The sequence below is a fragment of the Epinephelus fuscoguttatus genome, linkage group LG20, assembly GCF_011397635.1.
Source record: "Epinephelus fuscoguttatus linkage group LG20, E.fuscoguttatus.final_Chr_v1".
NCBI classification, from domain to species: domain Eukaryota; kingdom Metazoa; phylum Chordata; class Actinopteri; order Perciformes; family Serranidae; genus Epinephelus; species Epinephelus fuscoguttatus.
The window spans coordinates 22,238,315-22,255,114 of NC_064771.1; the positions used below are offsets into that span (position 1 = coordinate 22,238,315).

At 41.6% G+C, this 16,800-nt stretch overlaps 1 protein-coding gene across 2 annotated transcripts in view; it reads right to left on the reverse strand.

Moving 5' to 3' along the window:
• The window catches only part of LOC125881214 (zinc finger protein 385C-like), a 142,666-nt gene that overhangs the window by 77,278 nt on the left and 48,588 nt on the right, over nucleotides 1-16,800 (reverse strand). For both annotated transcript variants that reach the window (XM_049564273.1, XM_049564272.1), the window contains exon 2: nucleotides 10,529-10,804. In XM_049564273.1, coding sequence (XP_049420230.1) covers nucleotides 10,529-10,804 — 276 coding nt within the window. The remainder of the gene's footprint in view (nucleotides 1-10,528; nucleotides 10,805-16,800) is intronic.

Below are 16,800 nucleotides of genomic sequence, written 5' to 3' on the forward strand. Positions count from 1 at the left end.
TATGGTTGACCCTTAACTGGGATCAAGTACACAGTCAATTAACTTACTGAATGAAATCACTGACAATACAAGTTACATGTATTTATGGTTAATAAATGTAATTTTATTTTTAAAACACGTATCAACAAGGAGGCCACTTTTAGCAATGTTGTCTCCTGAGTGAATTTCCTAATGGCTGGCCTGCATGTCTGTATATAGATGTGATTAAACAAATTTTTTTTTTTAATTTATAGATATGCAGAAGTGTTAGAAATGATTATTTCAGGTATCAAATATACCATGAACGATTAGCCATGCACTTTTCCCAAAAACTTAGAAAAATACACTCCTTGTCTATTTTTGATGGAGCTGCAGCAAGTTGCACAGAGAGATTGATTTCTCCTACTAACGGGCACTGTGTGAAATATAGATAGCCTAAGATGTATTTATGAGGATAAATGTATTTTCAAGTCAAAGATTTCTGGAAAACTTGCTGCCCCTACTGCCAGATTAAAAGGAGTGAAGAGTCAACAGTCAGTGACGGTATAAGGCAGTCAATAAATTAGGTTTTTTAACCATGAATTAGGAGTGGGTGATAAGGCCCTAAAATGATATCACAACGTTTCAGGGTATTTTTGCGATAACAATATTTTTGATGATATAATTACAAAAAAAAAAAAAATGTTATCAAGAACATAGAATTGCAACAAAATAAGTGATACAGTTTACATGTCAACCTAAAGCGGCCTTCACATGATAAGAACAACCCGCTTCGCTCACCGCCAGGTGTGGTGCAGCGGTGCGGCAGAAAATCTGAGCGGTGCGCAACGTCAAGGGTAGCGGTGCTGCTTTGACAGGAGTTGCCACCCTCTCCATAGACAAACAATGGGACAGCCAGCGCAAAGCGGTTTTATAGCTGATCATGTGTAGAGGCCTTAACAGTATACCTTCAAATATTCAGTAAAAACTAAACACAAATTATTAAAAATAAACAACAACAGTAACTCAGAGTGAGATTCAGATTCTGCAAACAATATTAATAGTTCAACTAAATAAAATCTACCACAAATTACAAATTTACACAGCTCCCAAATACAAAAAAATGTACCCTGCGATCTATATCTCTATAAATCAACAGGTGATTTCCTTCTTTTAGTAAAATCCTAAATGACTGAGTTGTTTTTTTCCACCTGGACCTTTATGCTCTGCCATTTCTCTTCTAATCATCACGCTGCAACCTGTGACAGGTGTGTGTGCTCACAGCGAGAGAGGAGAGGGAGAGATGCTGTGCTGCTGCCGGAGGAGCAGCTGAATGAGTTCCCTCTGAGCAGTAACTCGCTAAAAGAGTCTGAGAAGTCCAGGGCTGTTCATAAAACATTCAGGGCACCACAGTTTATTCCACACTACTGACGCTGCTCCTCTTTTTGGAACCACAGCAGAGTCGGTAATAATGTCACTTTCAGCCATGCTTGTTGTTGCCGTGGGTAACAGTATGACATCAATATGTCAACAAGTCAAAATATTGCGAGTATCAGGATATGAATTTTTCATATCATTAAAAAATGACACAGGTATTATCGTGAGCAAGATGATATGGTACAACCCTACTGTGAATCACTGCAACCATGAAAGGTCTTTGAGCATACAGTCATAAACATGCACACAAAATATTAGGCTGATTGGTCTAGTAGTTTGCGGGAATAGCTGCGGACAGACAGACAGACAGACAGAGCCACAAACACAGACACACACACACACACACACACACACACACACACACACACACACACACGACCAAACACATGATCCCCTCCAGGCTCCACCTGTTGGAGATAATTCATTGCTAGTGGATTGGCAGAAAATTAATTAATCGTTTTATCAATTAATCGTTTTTACAGCAAAAATGACACTGGTCATAGGTTCTCAAAAAATGAACATTAGTTGGTTTGAGTTTTGGACTATTGGTCAGATGTAACAAAATATTTTAAGATGTCACCTTGAACCTCCAGTAATGTATGAAGGGCATTTTACATTTGCTGACATTTTACAGACCAAATAATCAATAACTCAAGTTAGAAATTGTTAAGTAGTAACACTGAGACATACATAAGTTACAGGTTTAAATATGACAAAGGAGTACAGGATATAAGGCAGTCTGTGTCTTTAAAAGGACCATTCACAGGCTATTTTTTTCCATCTCTGGTCTAGTTGCATTTTTGCTCGAAATGAACCATCTACTATTTTTATACCGGGCTGTTGTTGTATTGTCGTTTCCACAACAGCCTTAACAAAAGAGGTCACACACTGGAGGGTCCATTAACCAGTTCAAACATGGCAGGTGTGAAATCAATCCGTGGCCCTTCACCCTGAGGGACTGACACAAGCTGCCTATGAGTGAGTCTCATCTTAACCGTCAATTATTGGATGAGATAGCACTGACATTGTTGCCTGCAGCAGGTCGGGTGTTTAAACACTGTCAGTGCTGTTGATGTCTGAATCTCAATACGTGCACCAAACGCCTGACAACAAAACAGAAACAAATACCTTCTACCGTCAGTCTGATTATGTCAACACCCATTTGTCTGCAGTACACTGAGGAGTAAATATTGTATGTGTAATACTGTAGTGTGTTCATGATGGTAGGGAAGTACTTCCTACACAATGTCATCGAAATGTGTCACTAAGGGCAGCATTTCATCTGACAGAACAAATCGCTCCTTGCTAGCAAACTGGAGCAGAATGGAGGTCACATTCACACTTTCTCAGATTGTTGTGGCACTTTAAGACACTCATATGGTTCTTCAGATAATAAATCTCTTCAGTCAAATAAATATGCAGACACAGTCTAAACGATGGGCGACAGCTATCCACAATCAGACATAAGCTGTGACCCATTTCCATAAATCTGAGCAGGTTTGAGTATGTACTGTGTTTACTATACAAGAGGGAAGTGACAAAATAAAGTATACTTAAAACAGCCACTGTGTAAACTGGATATAAAGAATAAAACGAGATAATGGGATCACATGTTAATACAGGGTGTAAATGGGGCCAGTGAGTCAGCACATCAACCATTATTAATTTTATCATTAAAAACTGTGCCTTTCCCTCTGTGACATGTTGAAATGTCTTCTGTGAATAGAAAGCCTATAAGGGACCAAGCCGATGGTCAGGCCGTTGGTCAATGTCAGGCTGTCTGTTAACATCTGATGCCCTAGTTTCAGGGTTCCCACACATTTTCATAGACAAAATGTAAAAACTTCTCCATATATGTAGCACTAATCATGGCAACACAAGAACAGGCACTTAGTACAAGATGGATAGAGGCAGGAGTCGACCACACCAGACAAGACCCCAGGTGCAGGCTGTGCAAAGATGCTCCTGAGACAGTTCAGGACCAACACCAATGCCATAACCAAGTGGCTGGCATAGTGTACAGGAACATCTGCACTGAGTATGGGCTGGAAGTCCCAAGGTCATAATGGAAGACACCTCCTAAGGTGGTTGAGAATGACCGAGCTGTGGGATTTCCAAACCCAGACTGACAAACTGGCGATGGCTAACCAACCGGACATTGTGTTGATCGACAACAGAAGAAGGCAGAGGTAATAGAGGTAGCAATCCAGAGCAACAGCAACATTAGGAAGCTTGAAAAATACCAAGGGCTGAAAGAGGAGCTAGAAAAGATGTGGGGAGTAAAGGCAACAGTGGTGCCAGTGGTAATAGCAGCACTCAGGGGTGTGACCCCCAAACTAGGAGAGTGGCTCCAGCAGATTCCAGCTACAACATCTGAGGTCTCTGTCCAGAGGAATGAAGACCTAGGAACAGCTATGATACTGCACAGAACCCTCAAACTCCCAGGCCTCTGGTAGAGGACCCAAGCTTAAGGACGACACGCCACCACTCCCCACCACTCTTGCTCCACCTGCCTGGCGTTTTTCAAACATCAGATTCAAACATAATTTCAGTGATTGTGAACAAAACATTGTCACATATTGATTAGAGCTTCCTTATATCGTCAGCTACATAAAATAGATTTGCTGTCATGTTACATTAAGTATAAAGTTATCACAGAATACTATTGTTACAATTTAATTACACACAACAACATTCCATGACTTTTCCAAAACTTTCAATGACCTTTGCTAATTCCATGACTTTTACAGTTTTTTTATGACAATGTGAATCCAACACATTGGGCTCTAGTTTCCTGGTGCAGCGCAGGTGGCGCAGGGTGGTGAACCCCGCGCAGAGCTAGTTTCGAGCAGCGCAACCCGAGGCGCGCTCAGTTTGGTAGTTTGGCAGACCGAGGTGCGCTGAGATGGGTGTGGCGGCGCAGCAGGGGGAGGTGTCGACAGATCCAGCTTGGCGCAGTGACAGTTTCGTGCCAAAAGGCTTCGCCGAAGGTGCGCTAAAAGCTCGCCAGCTGAAACCAGGTCTACTGTCAGCACAGGGGGAGCGCAGCCGGTGTAAGCCGAAGTTTGGCTGACCGGCGGACAGTGCACACACGTCACCAAAACCTCACAGGCAGGTTTCCAGAATATCAGGCACATTAACAATGTAATAAATACCCAAAAAAACACTATTCAATGCAACTATCTGCAATCAGCACATAAATGTATCTCTGTATCAACTGTCCCGTCACATCTGATGTCAGATCAAAGGAGATTGGCACCGTTTGGCACGCGTAATGGAAACCCAACCTGATTTGATTAACACAGCTGCAAAATAATGAGTTCACATCCCTCTCAGCCAACCACAAACAGCCACAGCATCAGATAGGGAGTATATATTCAGCATCTGTCATCTTAGAAGTCAAAAGAAAAGAAAGAGAGTGAGACTGCGAGAGAGAAAGAGAGAGTACGTGCGCACGCGCACGAGAGAAACGCAACATTGATTTACAACTGTGGTGACCTCCTCCCAGGCTACCTTTGCATCATCAGCCCGTGGAGGTCTGCTCACAGTTCCGTATATTTGGACACTGCGAGCTTGGACCTCCTGGACCAAAACATCAGTTTCCTCCTGGGAGAAGTTTGGCCGTCTGACGCTGCTGCTCTCTTCTGCCATGGCGAATTGAGTAAACTCTCATTACACCTTCGCGCGGCGCATTTAAGGGTGAGGAGAGGGGCTCATTTGATTGGTGTGATGTGTGTAAAACCCACTCCACGCCTTCTCTCCTCCCTCTTTCTGACTTGCGCCAGTAGGAGGGACGGAGGTGGAATAGAGGAGTAGCTGCGCCAGGCGCACGGTGTGCCAAACTTACAAAATCTGCCTGGCCACACCCAGTTGGCAAAGTGCAGGTGCGCTGCGCCCCGCTGCGCCCGGTCTGCGAAACTAGAGCCCATTCTCACTCCAACGTTGTCACATGTTGACGTTTTGCTCATGGATTTATCCTGGGTGCATTGGTTGTTAACATTCTGGGACACATCAAGTGTCAAGTTGTCAAATGTCAAGTTCTGCCTGTTACATGTCTTCTTTCAAAGTACACTTCCGTTTTCACAGGAAATTTACTGTTTACATACAGTCTATTTCAAAATAAACACACTACATCAGTACAACACTGCGAATTGACCTTTTTTTTCTTCAACAACAAACATGCATGGTTGGGTTTTGGCAACAAAAGGAAGTGGTTAGGCTTAGGAAAAAAGAACAGGGTTTGGCTTTAAAATCGTACGGGACTCGAACACTACTCTCTCGGTTGAAAGTCGGTGATTGTTGAAATCAAAACAAAGGTGTTACATTAAGGTAAGATTATTTTTATTTGGTCATAGAGCTCTTTAGCAGAAGTGGTTTGTAGTTCTTTATGTTTTTGTTCACTAGCACACAGTAAATATCCGTCATTCTCTCAACATCAGGTTGTTTTGTTAAAGTGCTAACTGGCTAACTAGCTTCTTGAATCTGTCCTGTTGGGTGTTCTGGTTTCCCTTTTTGAAGGACAAGTACAGACTACCATTGCCGGCTGGCATGAAGCATTATTTCCTTTCACACAGGGGCAGACATAAGTGCTAGTTTGCCATCGGCTGTAGTCTCGGTGTTGTGTTCAAGTGCAACTTTTTGGCTGAGATACAGGTAATATGAGGCAACGCAGCATTCGGTCTTCGTCATTCTTTGATGTCAGTTTGGTGAAAAAGAGAACAGTATTACTTATTTTTTTGTTTTAAGTCGATGTACTGTTGCATTGGGTTGTCTGGTCATTATGTTGTATATTGAAAAAGTTGATTAAAATTTTTTTTACAAAAATAAATAAAGATATATCAGTCCGTCTTTATTATAACTGCTGGATGGCTGTGCCAAAACCACTGTTCAATTCTATTTGGTTTTTCACATTTTCGGACGGCTAATTTCGACTTACACAGCAAATCTTAGCTGTGTCCAAAATCAGTATTACATGCAATATAGGAAGCACTGAGGTAGTGGATGAGGGAGTGATTTCACACACAGCTCTCATCTGTAACTCTGCCTGTAAGCTCAGGGAGGGTGTAGACAGCCATGTCTCCCCACATACGCAATCACTTATTTTCCCCTACTAGAAAAGAAGGTAATTTTCAGAGAAGTTTCTGTTTGGGCATCAAAAAACCAGACAAAAGTCAGCCATTGAACCAGATTTCCACAAAAGCTATTGCAGCTAACGTCAGAGCTCCCCATACTGGCTACTGAAAAGTCAAAAATATAACAGGTAGATACTAGATACACATGGGGACCATGCACACACACACACACACACAAGCTCTGTTTTGATGCTCTGGATCAGTCACACACTTTTAAGTATGAGTGATGATCTGCAAAGGCTATTATCTGACACAGGAAAAAGTCAATAACAATCTGATGATAACAAAATGAGGTTGAAGTGAGGGAGAAATTAAACAATGGATATACTATTAATTTAATTCCGAGCGCTGTGTTAGATTGGAACAGCTAAATATGTGCCGTAAGCCAACAGAGAGAGACAGCCTCATAAATCAGCATTAAAATGTCCCATCTTATTGGCCAGTTGTTCATTAGAGGCTCTTTTTTTCTCACAGTGCTGATTGATCAAGCGGGTCAGCGTGGCAGAGTGACACAGGTGGTGCTGAGTGAAGGTGATTAATGGCCCCTCGTCAAAACAGGTGCGCTGAAAATGCTTGGAAATAGCAGGGGGCTCTTCTGGAATAGTAAATATATACTGGATGCATAACAGCTCCTCATGGTTTGCAGATGTGAACATTTGCAAGATCGTGACAGAGAGAGTGTACTACAAGTCATAATGCATAAACACCTGACTAAACAAGGTGTGTTAGGTACCAGGGTACAGTTTCCAAATCTGCTGAGAGACTATTTCTCCAATTTTATTTTTGCCAAAAACACCAGACAACACAACCTTTACTGGAAAGTTTTTCTGACAGGTTGTGGTGGCTTTTTTTATGCAGCATTTACTCAGAAACTCTTCTGTCTATTCAGCAGAAAATATGCACAGCAATGTAACAGCCAGGATGTCAGCTTCTGTTAATGTTGCTTTTGATAGTCTGACACCTATTAACTAGTAATTAACAATAATAATATTAACAATTAATTTTCATTTAAAAAAAAAAAAAAAAAAGCAAAATGAGATGGAATACAAGAGGCCCCTCCTTTTAGTCCAGCACTGCATTGACTCAGTGGGCTATAGCGCCACATTTCAAAGTGCTATCCATTTACAGGTGGTGAAATGTTGTAAATATCTTGTCTTTTATTAATTGTCTGTTAAATTTCCTGACAGACAGCTGGTGGAAACATACAGTGTCTCAAATGGCATACTTCTGTACTATATATTTTGAGTGCACAAGTGCACTAAGTGTGTTCAAGCTGCATAGTACGGGAAAATGCAGTGTTTTACTGGAGCGCTCAAAACGGTCTAAAAGTTGAGAATGGAATGATGGACATATCTCACCCTAAACGGTCGCCATCTTTGTGACGTAGCTTCCACTAAGTCACAAACTCTTCAGCTTCTGACATGACGGCTGGGGAGAACAAGGAGTCTGAGCTGGCTACAGTGAACACCGCCGCATTTACAGATTTAAGTTACATACGTTTTTTGCACTTAGTAATGTCGAATAGAAGCCGTCAGTATTGTTTGTTGAGTCTGTAATGATTTTGTACTGTGAACAACAATGCGAGTGCTAACACTAGCTTGCTAGCTAACATTAGTTTTGCTAGCTAGCTAACTAGATCCTAGCTACGACTCCTAGCATATTTTAATCAGCACTGATGTTGTGGCGTAAACTTGGTTTAAGTGTGGGCTGAGATAGCGGTCAAATGTTGGCGGTAATGCTTCACCGTCTGTTTGCAATTTGCCGTTTGAAAAGAAGACGCAGAAGAAAAGGTGGTTAAAAAACAAAAGAAAGCTGTCGTCACTTTCGGAAAATGCGTGATTTGAGACAACATTACTCTGCTGAAATTAGTGCACCACACATCAAGTACATAGGGTACTACATTGAAGTGTACTAACAGAAGTATGTGATTTGAGACACACTCATAGTCCCCACTGTCCACACTCTGGTCTCCACTGCTTAGCTAACGTTAGCCTTGGCCTTACTGCACTGTGCACCATCTAGGTTGGATGGAGCTAGCTAGTGGTGCTGCTCATTCTGTGTTGCTGCAGAAACATGGTAACCATCCTCTAGTCTCCCCTGAGGTAGCCCTGGTGAGAACACCACTTCATTTTGAGCTGCAACACTTCTTTAGCATTGTTTACCATGTCAGCACCATTAGCCTTGCTTATGCTGCAAAAGGTGCTAACAGAGCTAACAGTAATGCTAAAGGGGTTTTGCGGCTCAAATCTTACTCAACAGGGTGACCTAGGGGTAAAACCAAAGGGTGGGCACAACCTTTCCACAGCACTGATGCTTTAAAATGAACTATCAGAATGGGCAAGCATGCCCTTTCTTATATTGCACAATGTATGAATATTTCATACATTGAAAAGTATTGTATTTCATGTCTCCATCTACTGGGGGGCCATCACAATAAGAGTATGCATGCATAATATGATTTTTAATTCCACTACAGAAGAGACTTGATGATCACTAAAATTAGGTAGGGAAAAAAAGTGGATATATCAATATTGGTGTCCTTTATTAGCCAAATAAGTTCACATCCATGAGCCAGACCCTGTATCCGCCCCGTCACATTCACTCATACTGTGAGCAGGCAGTGGGCAAATTGTCTTGATATTAAACTCCAACAACAAGAAGACTCAGAGACAAAGCAGGATATGTTTCTAGCACTTGTAAACAGACTCTCTGTGGGGAAAGCATTGATTAAAACACGGTGGATGACAAAATAACGGAAGCTCTGACAACACAACAGCCCTGCGGTAAATATCAATTTGAAAAAGGCTCATAATGTTGTGTTTTTGTTCAGACTGTAAGAGTTGTTGATTAAACTGTGGTCATTTTGAGGCAGTTTATGAGTCTTACAGTCGATGTTGGTGAGGGACTACATGTTGTTCCTCTCTAGCAATAAGTGGCACGTTGTCATTATCTGCCGCTTTATTACATAAAGTCACAATGTTTGAGATTTAAAGGGGCAGTTCACTCCAAAATCCTACCTGTGTGCTATTTTTCAGCCTAGATTGTTTTGGTGTGAGTTGCCAAGTGTTGGAGATACCGGCCGTAAAGTTGTCTACCTTCTCTTGAATACAAAGAACTCAATAACACTCGGCTTCTGGTGCTCAAACCACCAAAAAATACATTTGAAAAACTCAGCGGCAATGTCTATTTTCAGAAATCATGACCTGGAACTATTTGCTTTTTGGCAACTCACACCAAAACAATCTCAACTGATAAATAGCACTACAGGTAAGAGGTAAAATATGTGTTTTCCAGGGGCTCCATAATTGTTCCTATCTCACTGCCACGGCTGAATGGGAAACTTAACTATAATGGAGCCATCATTAATGTTATTAGTTACACCTCTGCTTTTCCTGCTGGAATGAGTCAAAATGTCCCTTCATCTGGGACAACCTGGCCTCTTTCTGTCTCTGTAAGTTGTCTTAATTTGCCTCAAACAGTCAATTAAAAATGGTGATTGTCTGCTAAAGCTCAAAGGCATTCTCATTTCATATTCATCTTAACAAGATTCACTTTCAAAGTACTGAATTAAACAACACTGCACACCACAGCCTCAAAAGTTAACCAGAGTTATGCATAAAAGTTTATTATTCACAAGCCTTTTCTAGAGCTTTCAGCTATGTCACACAGTCTTCTTCATCAGCAGCAAAGTGCTATGGATGGAATCATGACAGCTACTGTGCTCACATGTCAACTAGTCCATCACCATGAAAACTGAGAAAACTCCATCCATAGGTATAGATTAGGGGTGTGCGTGTGATAATTAGAACATATGCCATAATTTTTTGTGCTCCATCTGCTAGACTTCACTCTCCTGCTGTATGTTGGATGGAGGTGTTGGCCACAATCTTACAATGGCAACAGTATACATAAGAATAGCCGCCACTTTGACCATTCTGCTAAGTCGATTCAAATGGGAATTTTCACTTTATTCTCTTTCTATGTCTCTGGTGCATCCCTACCTGAGCTGACGGCCTTTGCCAGTCGGCGCAGCCTCCTCTGGTGCGTCTTCCCTCTGTAGTGGATCTGGGCCTGGGCGCTAGAGTTCAGCTGGATGTTGCACACCTGGCACATTGTGGCACTGCTACTGCCTTGACGGCGCTCTCGTTTGGCCCTGTGCACTGCCACCACTCTTTTCTCCTCCTCATCTTCCTCCTCATCTTCCTCCTCCTGTCCCTCCTGACTCTTGGGAGGGGGGCTGCTGTCCAGCCAGTCGGGGCTCTTTGGACGCTTCATATCTGGAGAAAGAAAAAGGTGATTAATCAAAAGTGTTGATGATTCATGTAATGAATGGAAATAATCTAGTCCCTGTGAGACATTTCTTTCAAAAATGTGTGTTGTTACAGTCTCCACAAGGGGGCAACAGAGCAGCATGGCTCCATTCAGAGCAGGGAAATGGTCTTTTTCTTTAGTGGGATTCAAACTGCAGTTTTATGTGCACCATCATTACAATGCAAACCAAACAGAGAGATTTCATAGGCAGACAGGGTGCTTATCACTTGGTTTAATTGCCATAATTTGACCAGAGTGTTCACTGTCAGTATGTACACATTTTCATACATCATCACATTAGAGGGCTCACATTAAGGGGACAGTACACCACGTTTTTTCTGGTATAACCCCGTCCCTCAGATATGCATTAGCTGAAAAGAAAGGCCTATCTCTGGCACACATCACAGCATTACAATAGAGACGTGTACAGTCTGTAGATAAGTATCTTGTTCCAGCTTCTCTCCATTTATCAGATAATAAAGCCAATTCCCAGGGTACACAAAGCAACATGTTTCTTTGTGTGAGCACACAGCCTTAATACCTGTAATGGCTGAGCGATTGCAGCAGACTGACAGCATAAATCAAGCCGCAGCCATGATGCGAGCTCTGCTGCGAATGTGGAAATGTCACCCGAAGTCTAACTGAATTCTTTGTTTTGGTGCCGTTCACATGATAATGGCATCAATTAAGCCCTCGTGGTGTTGGACATTTTATCCCCCCGCCTCACTCAATACAAATCCGCCATCAAACGGAAACCATCACTTGTAAAAATCTTCTGAAAATTCAATTTGACTGGTGGAAAGATGAAAGTGGAAGGGAAATGTGTTCAGTAGAATTCATCAGCCTCCGACCAGCAACATGGACTTCAAAGCGGCAGCTCATCACCATCATTATTTGAATGATGTTATGCTACAGTGCGGCAGTGGATAGAGACATGAAAAACTACTGGTGATGGAATTAAACAAGCAGGTGTAAGAAAAAAAGACAAATTATGTTTGTGTACAACGACTGTAATATGCAACAGCAAATATGTTTTGAAGGACACAAGAAGCTGACTGGCTTATGTTTTCTAGTAACATAACTGGGACTGCTCTGTACTTTGAAAGTCCAGACTTTCAATCCACCTCTGTGATGAGCCCAAGTTGATGTCTTCATATTGCTTTTTTGTCCATCCTGCCATCCAGAAGAAGAAATTCATTTTTTGGTTGATCAACTGATTTATGTAACCATGAAACTTGAGGCCCAGGCACACCAAACAGACATCAAAGAACTAGTGGTGACAAAGGCTGACTGTTGCATCACCTCACGTCACTTGTGTCTCAGCCAAAAAGTTGCACTTGAACACTCTACGAAGTCTTCAGGCAGCGGCCAACTAGCACGTTGCTCTGTACTTGCGTGAGAGGAAATAACTCTCTGTACCTGCAGGCGGCAGTAGTCTGTATTTGTCATTACAAAAGGGAAACCAGGAGACGAACAGGATGGATTCGGGACGCTAGTTAGCCACTCAGCACATTAACAGCACAACCTGATATTGAAGAACAAATGATATTAGCCATGCACCAGTGAACAATAACACAAACAACTACAGCCTCCCCACTTCCATTTCTCTTTTTGTTAACTGAGCTGAACTGCCAATCCTCCTTTTACACTGCCTCTTCAAGGCGGGAACTACACGCTCTTATGCCGCCTCGTTGTTCTGTATTTAAGGTACAATCTCTGAACTGCTAGCATCGAAGGTAGTAACAGCATCAACAACATCTATGTAAAAGGGACAACCGGCAGGACTGGACCATGGGCAGGACAGGTGTGACATTTTGATGACGTGTAGCGCCTGTGGCCCACAGAGAGAAATTTAAAAGTAGCTAATAGCAGTTAGCAGCTAACTCCAAGAAGAAAAGCAGCAGCCGAAAATGTCTGTAAATTGGGAAAACAATGAGGTCCAGGAGCTCCTTATCCTCCGAGCACAGTACGGGATCAGCCGCCATGTAAGAGGGACAGTAAATTATTGTTATTGCCATGTTAATGCCATTGTGATTGTTTAAAAAGTGCTGCCGACGAGCATGTTATATGTCACACTAGAGGCTGATGCTGCTGTGTTATGTCACGCCTGTCATGCCTCTTTTGCCTGGGCAATACCGGCATACTGTCTAAAATCACGCACTAGAACAGCATGCAGTGTTCCCATACATTGTCATGGATACAGTTTTCAAACTTTTCCATGACTTTTCAAGGACCCATAAAAACAACAACAACAACAACAACAACAACAACTTGCTCAGTGTTTCTCAAACATACCAGATTCAAACACCCTTTAAACATAACTTCAGTTGGCTGGCATTCATGGAGGGAGAGACAGAACGCAGGGAGTAAGCATATGTGATGGTAAACAAACACTGTCACACATAAACACCTATTAGAGCTATGTTGCACCGACAGCTTCAGAAAATAAATGAGCATTTATGTTACAACACAGAGAGCAATCCATGGAAGATTAATATTTCATTACACACAACAAAATTCCATTACTTTTCCAAAACATTCAATGATTTTTCTAATTTCATGACTTCTCCAGGACTGAAATTTCATGGCTTTTCAGGTTTTCCATGCCCGTGGGAAAGCTGGGCATGATACCGCTATTGTTGGGTTCTGTGTAAAAACGCAAAGGCACCACAAAGAAGGGACTTGGTAGCAGCCCCATAGTACGATCTCTGTGTAAAAAGGTCTCCATTCATCTCCTAGAGCACTTCAACATGCTGAATTCACAGAAAAAAGCCTGCATGGGCCAACAAGGGCCGACCAGTGCCAACAGTGAGGGACACACAGCAAAAACTACGTTGACAGACGTTCACCTACGGCCCAACACTGACTGATGGCCAACCGTTGGCTTGGTATGTCATGGTCCTTAGCATAAGTTCAGTCAGGAAGACTCTCTTTTCGCTCTCATTCATTCACAAATTTCTCTGCTTCTCTCTCTGGGTTCTACTTTATCCGTTGATGGGCGTCACTCTAAATTCATCTCTCCAGATTTTGCCATGATAATCCAGAGCCAATCATATTGTTACTGTCAAACTTGTAAAAACTGTTTTCCCCTCTGCTGTTGTCAGTTGTCATTTAAGGACGAATAGATGTCGCAGTTTGATTAACTTCTTTGTCTATACATTGTAAGAAAATGGTGAAAAATGTCATTTTATTATACTGTTTCATCCACAACCCAAAGATATTCAGTTTACTGTCACAGAGACAAAAAGAAAATATTCACATTTAACAAGCTGGAATCAGAGAATGTGACTTTTGCTTTCATAAAAAAATACTCAAACCAATTAATCGATAATCAAATTAGTTGAATTAATAGCTGAAAACTAATCAATTAATCGAAATATCATTGGAGCTCTAGTGTATACAGGTCTTTGATTTGATTGACCACACGCACCAATGAATGCAGGTACATGTTATTATTATTTTAAATATCACGATACATTGATTGTTTCCCTGCACAAATGAGTCAGAGGTCATAGCATAAATACTTTGCTGCTCTCTGGCTGCCTGAATTAAAAAATGTCTCAGACAGCTGCTGGATCAGAGCTCAGACTTTAGTTCTTCCCTCTAAAGTCTTTTGTCCGTAAACGTTGTACCATCACAGAACAGTATTGATGTGTCGACAGCAGACAAGGTCAGTCAGAGGGAGGTGTGGGCCGTGGTTTGCATCGACATGGTCTCTGTATACAGGGATGAAGGAGTCGGTTTAGTCATCCTTTGAGGCTGTAAATTCTTGAGACACATAATGGTATTTATCTGTTTTGTTTCTTTTTGTGTTTTGGGATTATTGTAAGTCAGCTGCTGAAGTAACCCCATGATGTTTTTAAGATATTAATGCTGATTATCATGCACTTAACCCTTCAAAAAAAAAAATTGAGATTCAATGCCAGGATTTTTCTAGATTGATGAGATTTAAGTTAAAATTTACTGTACTAGAATTTTCAACCATATCTCTTGGTCTTTATTAATGAATGAATTTGCTAAATTGTCATGCACTTCCATTCTTAAGTTACATGATGACAATTATGCAAACTCTATTTGCAGATGGAGACGGTGAGATGTGGTTGAAAGCTCTTAAAGCTAGTAAGTGAACCTTATTAAGATCATTTGTTTCAGGTATCAGGTAGAGAAACTCTGACACATGCTGCAGTCTGAAAATAAATGTACAGGAAATGTAACAGAATAATACAATGAACAAGTTAGCAGTAGAGTGCAGATATCCACCAGGAGGCTGTGTGTCCCTCAAGCTGATTGAGCCCACTGTGGACAATTCTTGTAATTGGAGCAGATGTCCAGTGTCCAAGAAAATAATAAAAATACACGCCTTGAGTATTTTGTGCTTTATTTTTGACCGAGCTGTGATACGAATCACAGAGCAGATTGATTTTTTTCATGCTAACAGACACTGTATGTGAAATACAGATACAATATAATTATGAGGATAGTTGTATTCTTAATAGCTAAGCCATATATTTTTGATCGATGTAATTCATAACTGGACTTTTAATGGTATTAACTAAAATTCAATAATCATCATTAAAATTTACAATTAAAATTTATGGTAGAATTACCTATATTGGGGAAAAAATGACCAAATTGACGAAATCTGCAAGACTTCAAAATCAGGCAGAAACACTCCTGGTGTGGTATGACACCTAGCGGAGGACAGAACAAAACCAGGATGCTGCTGCGCCTGGTGGATTGTCCCTTCTGGCTTCCTTACTGCATAGAATGCGGCAAAGAAAATGGAATTGAATTAATCCGTAGATGCTCTGGCTCAAAATGAGCCAAAACGTTTTAATGGATGTTAGTTTCTGAGCCACGATGAAGGCCAAAATGTGACCTGCAACGGACGGTAAGGCTTGCTGTTTTTGGTCAAGCCAATTTCCATAAAGCTTGCAGCCCAAACCAGCCAGTTAAAGGAAATGGTGAGTCAGCAGTCGATGGTATACCACATCAATAAAACAGAATTTTCAATAACTGTGTAACATCCCAACTATGAGAGGTCCTTGGGGCACCCAGTAGCTCAGTAGGTAGTGCTCCATGCACAAAGACAGTGTCATTGCTGTCCCCTCACATTTCGTGCTTCAAACCTGTCCTGTCATGAAAGGCAAAAAAGCCCCAAAAAATAATTCAAAAAATATTAGATGTCCTTGAGCATACAGTCATATATGTCCACACAAAAAATGTGGCTGATTGGCCCAGTAGTTTGCAAGATTAGCTGCAGACAGATAAATACACACACAGGCACACACATGACCAAATGAATGATCCCCTCCAGGCTTACACCTACCAGATATAAATACATGAAACATTTTACACTCTGTTTTTAGTCTCGGCTAAACGTGAATATCTCTATCGAACCATACTGCAGGTGTTAAAATAGCTTGCCAGCACATACAGTGTGAAGTATTTGTGAATTTTGAAATGTAGATACTGCACTGATCCTGAGGCTTATCTGCCTTATGGGTCCATGTTTTTGGAGACATCGAGTCAAATGAAAATTGTCCCAGGTGCCATATGTTTATATAAAATTATTAATTTAGTATTAAATTGGTTTGGTGATGTCTTAACATAAAACACAAAGAATAAAAATTATAATGTATTTATTCCAGGTCAGTCACTGCTCAGCTGCTCCTGTTGGCTGATGTCTGACACAGCACACTGATGCCATTAGTTTAGGTGTAAACCCTCCATCACGCCAGAGCCACCCGAGCCACTCACTCATCTTCATGTGGTCAGCTAAAGTTGGCACCTGACAGGCCAATTACAAAACAACTCTTAACAGGTTGCCGGCCGGCGGGCCAGCAGCTGCTGGTTTCTGCTGGCAGTCTGTATCAAAGCCAGGGTCTCTCTGCCTGTCTGGCACCTGAGCGGGCAGCTGAGATAAGCCCAGTCCTCTGCTACGGACCAAATGGCTTAAGAT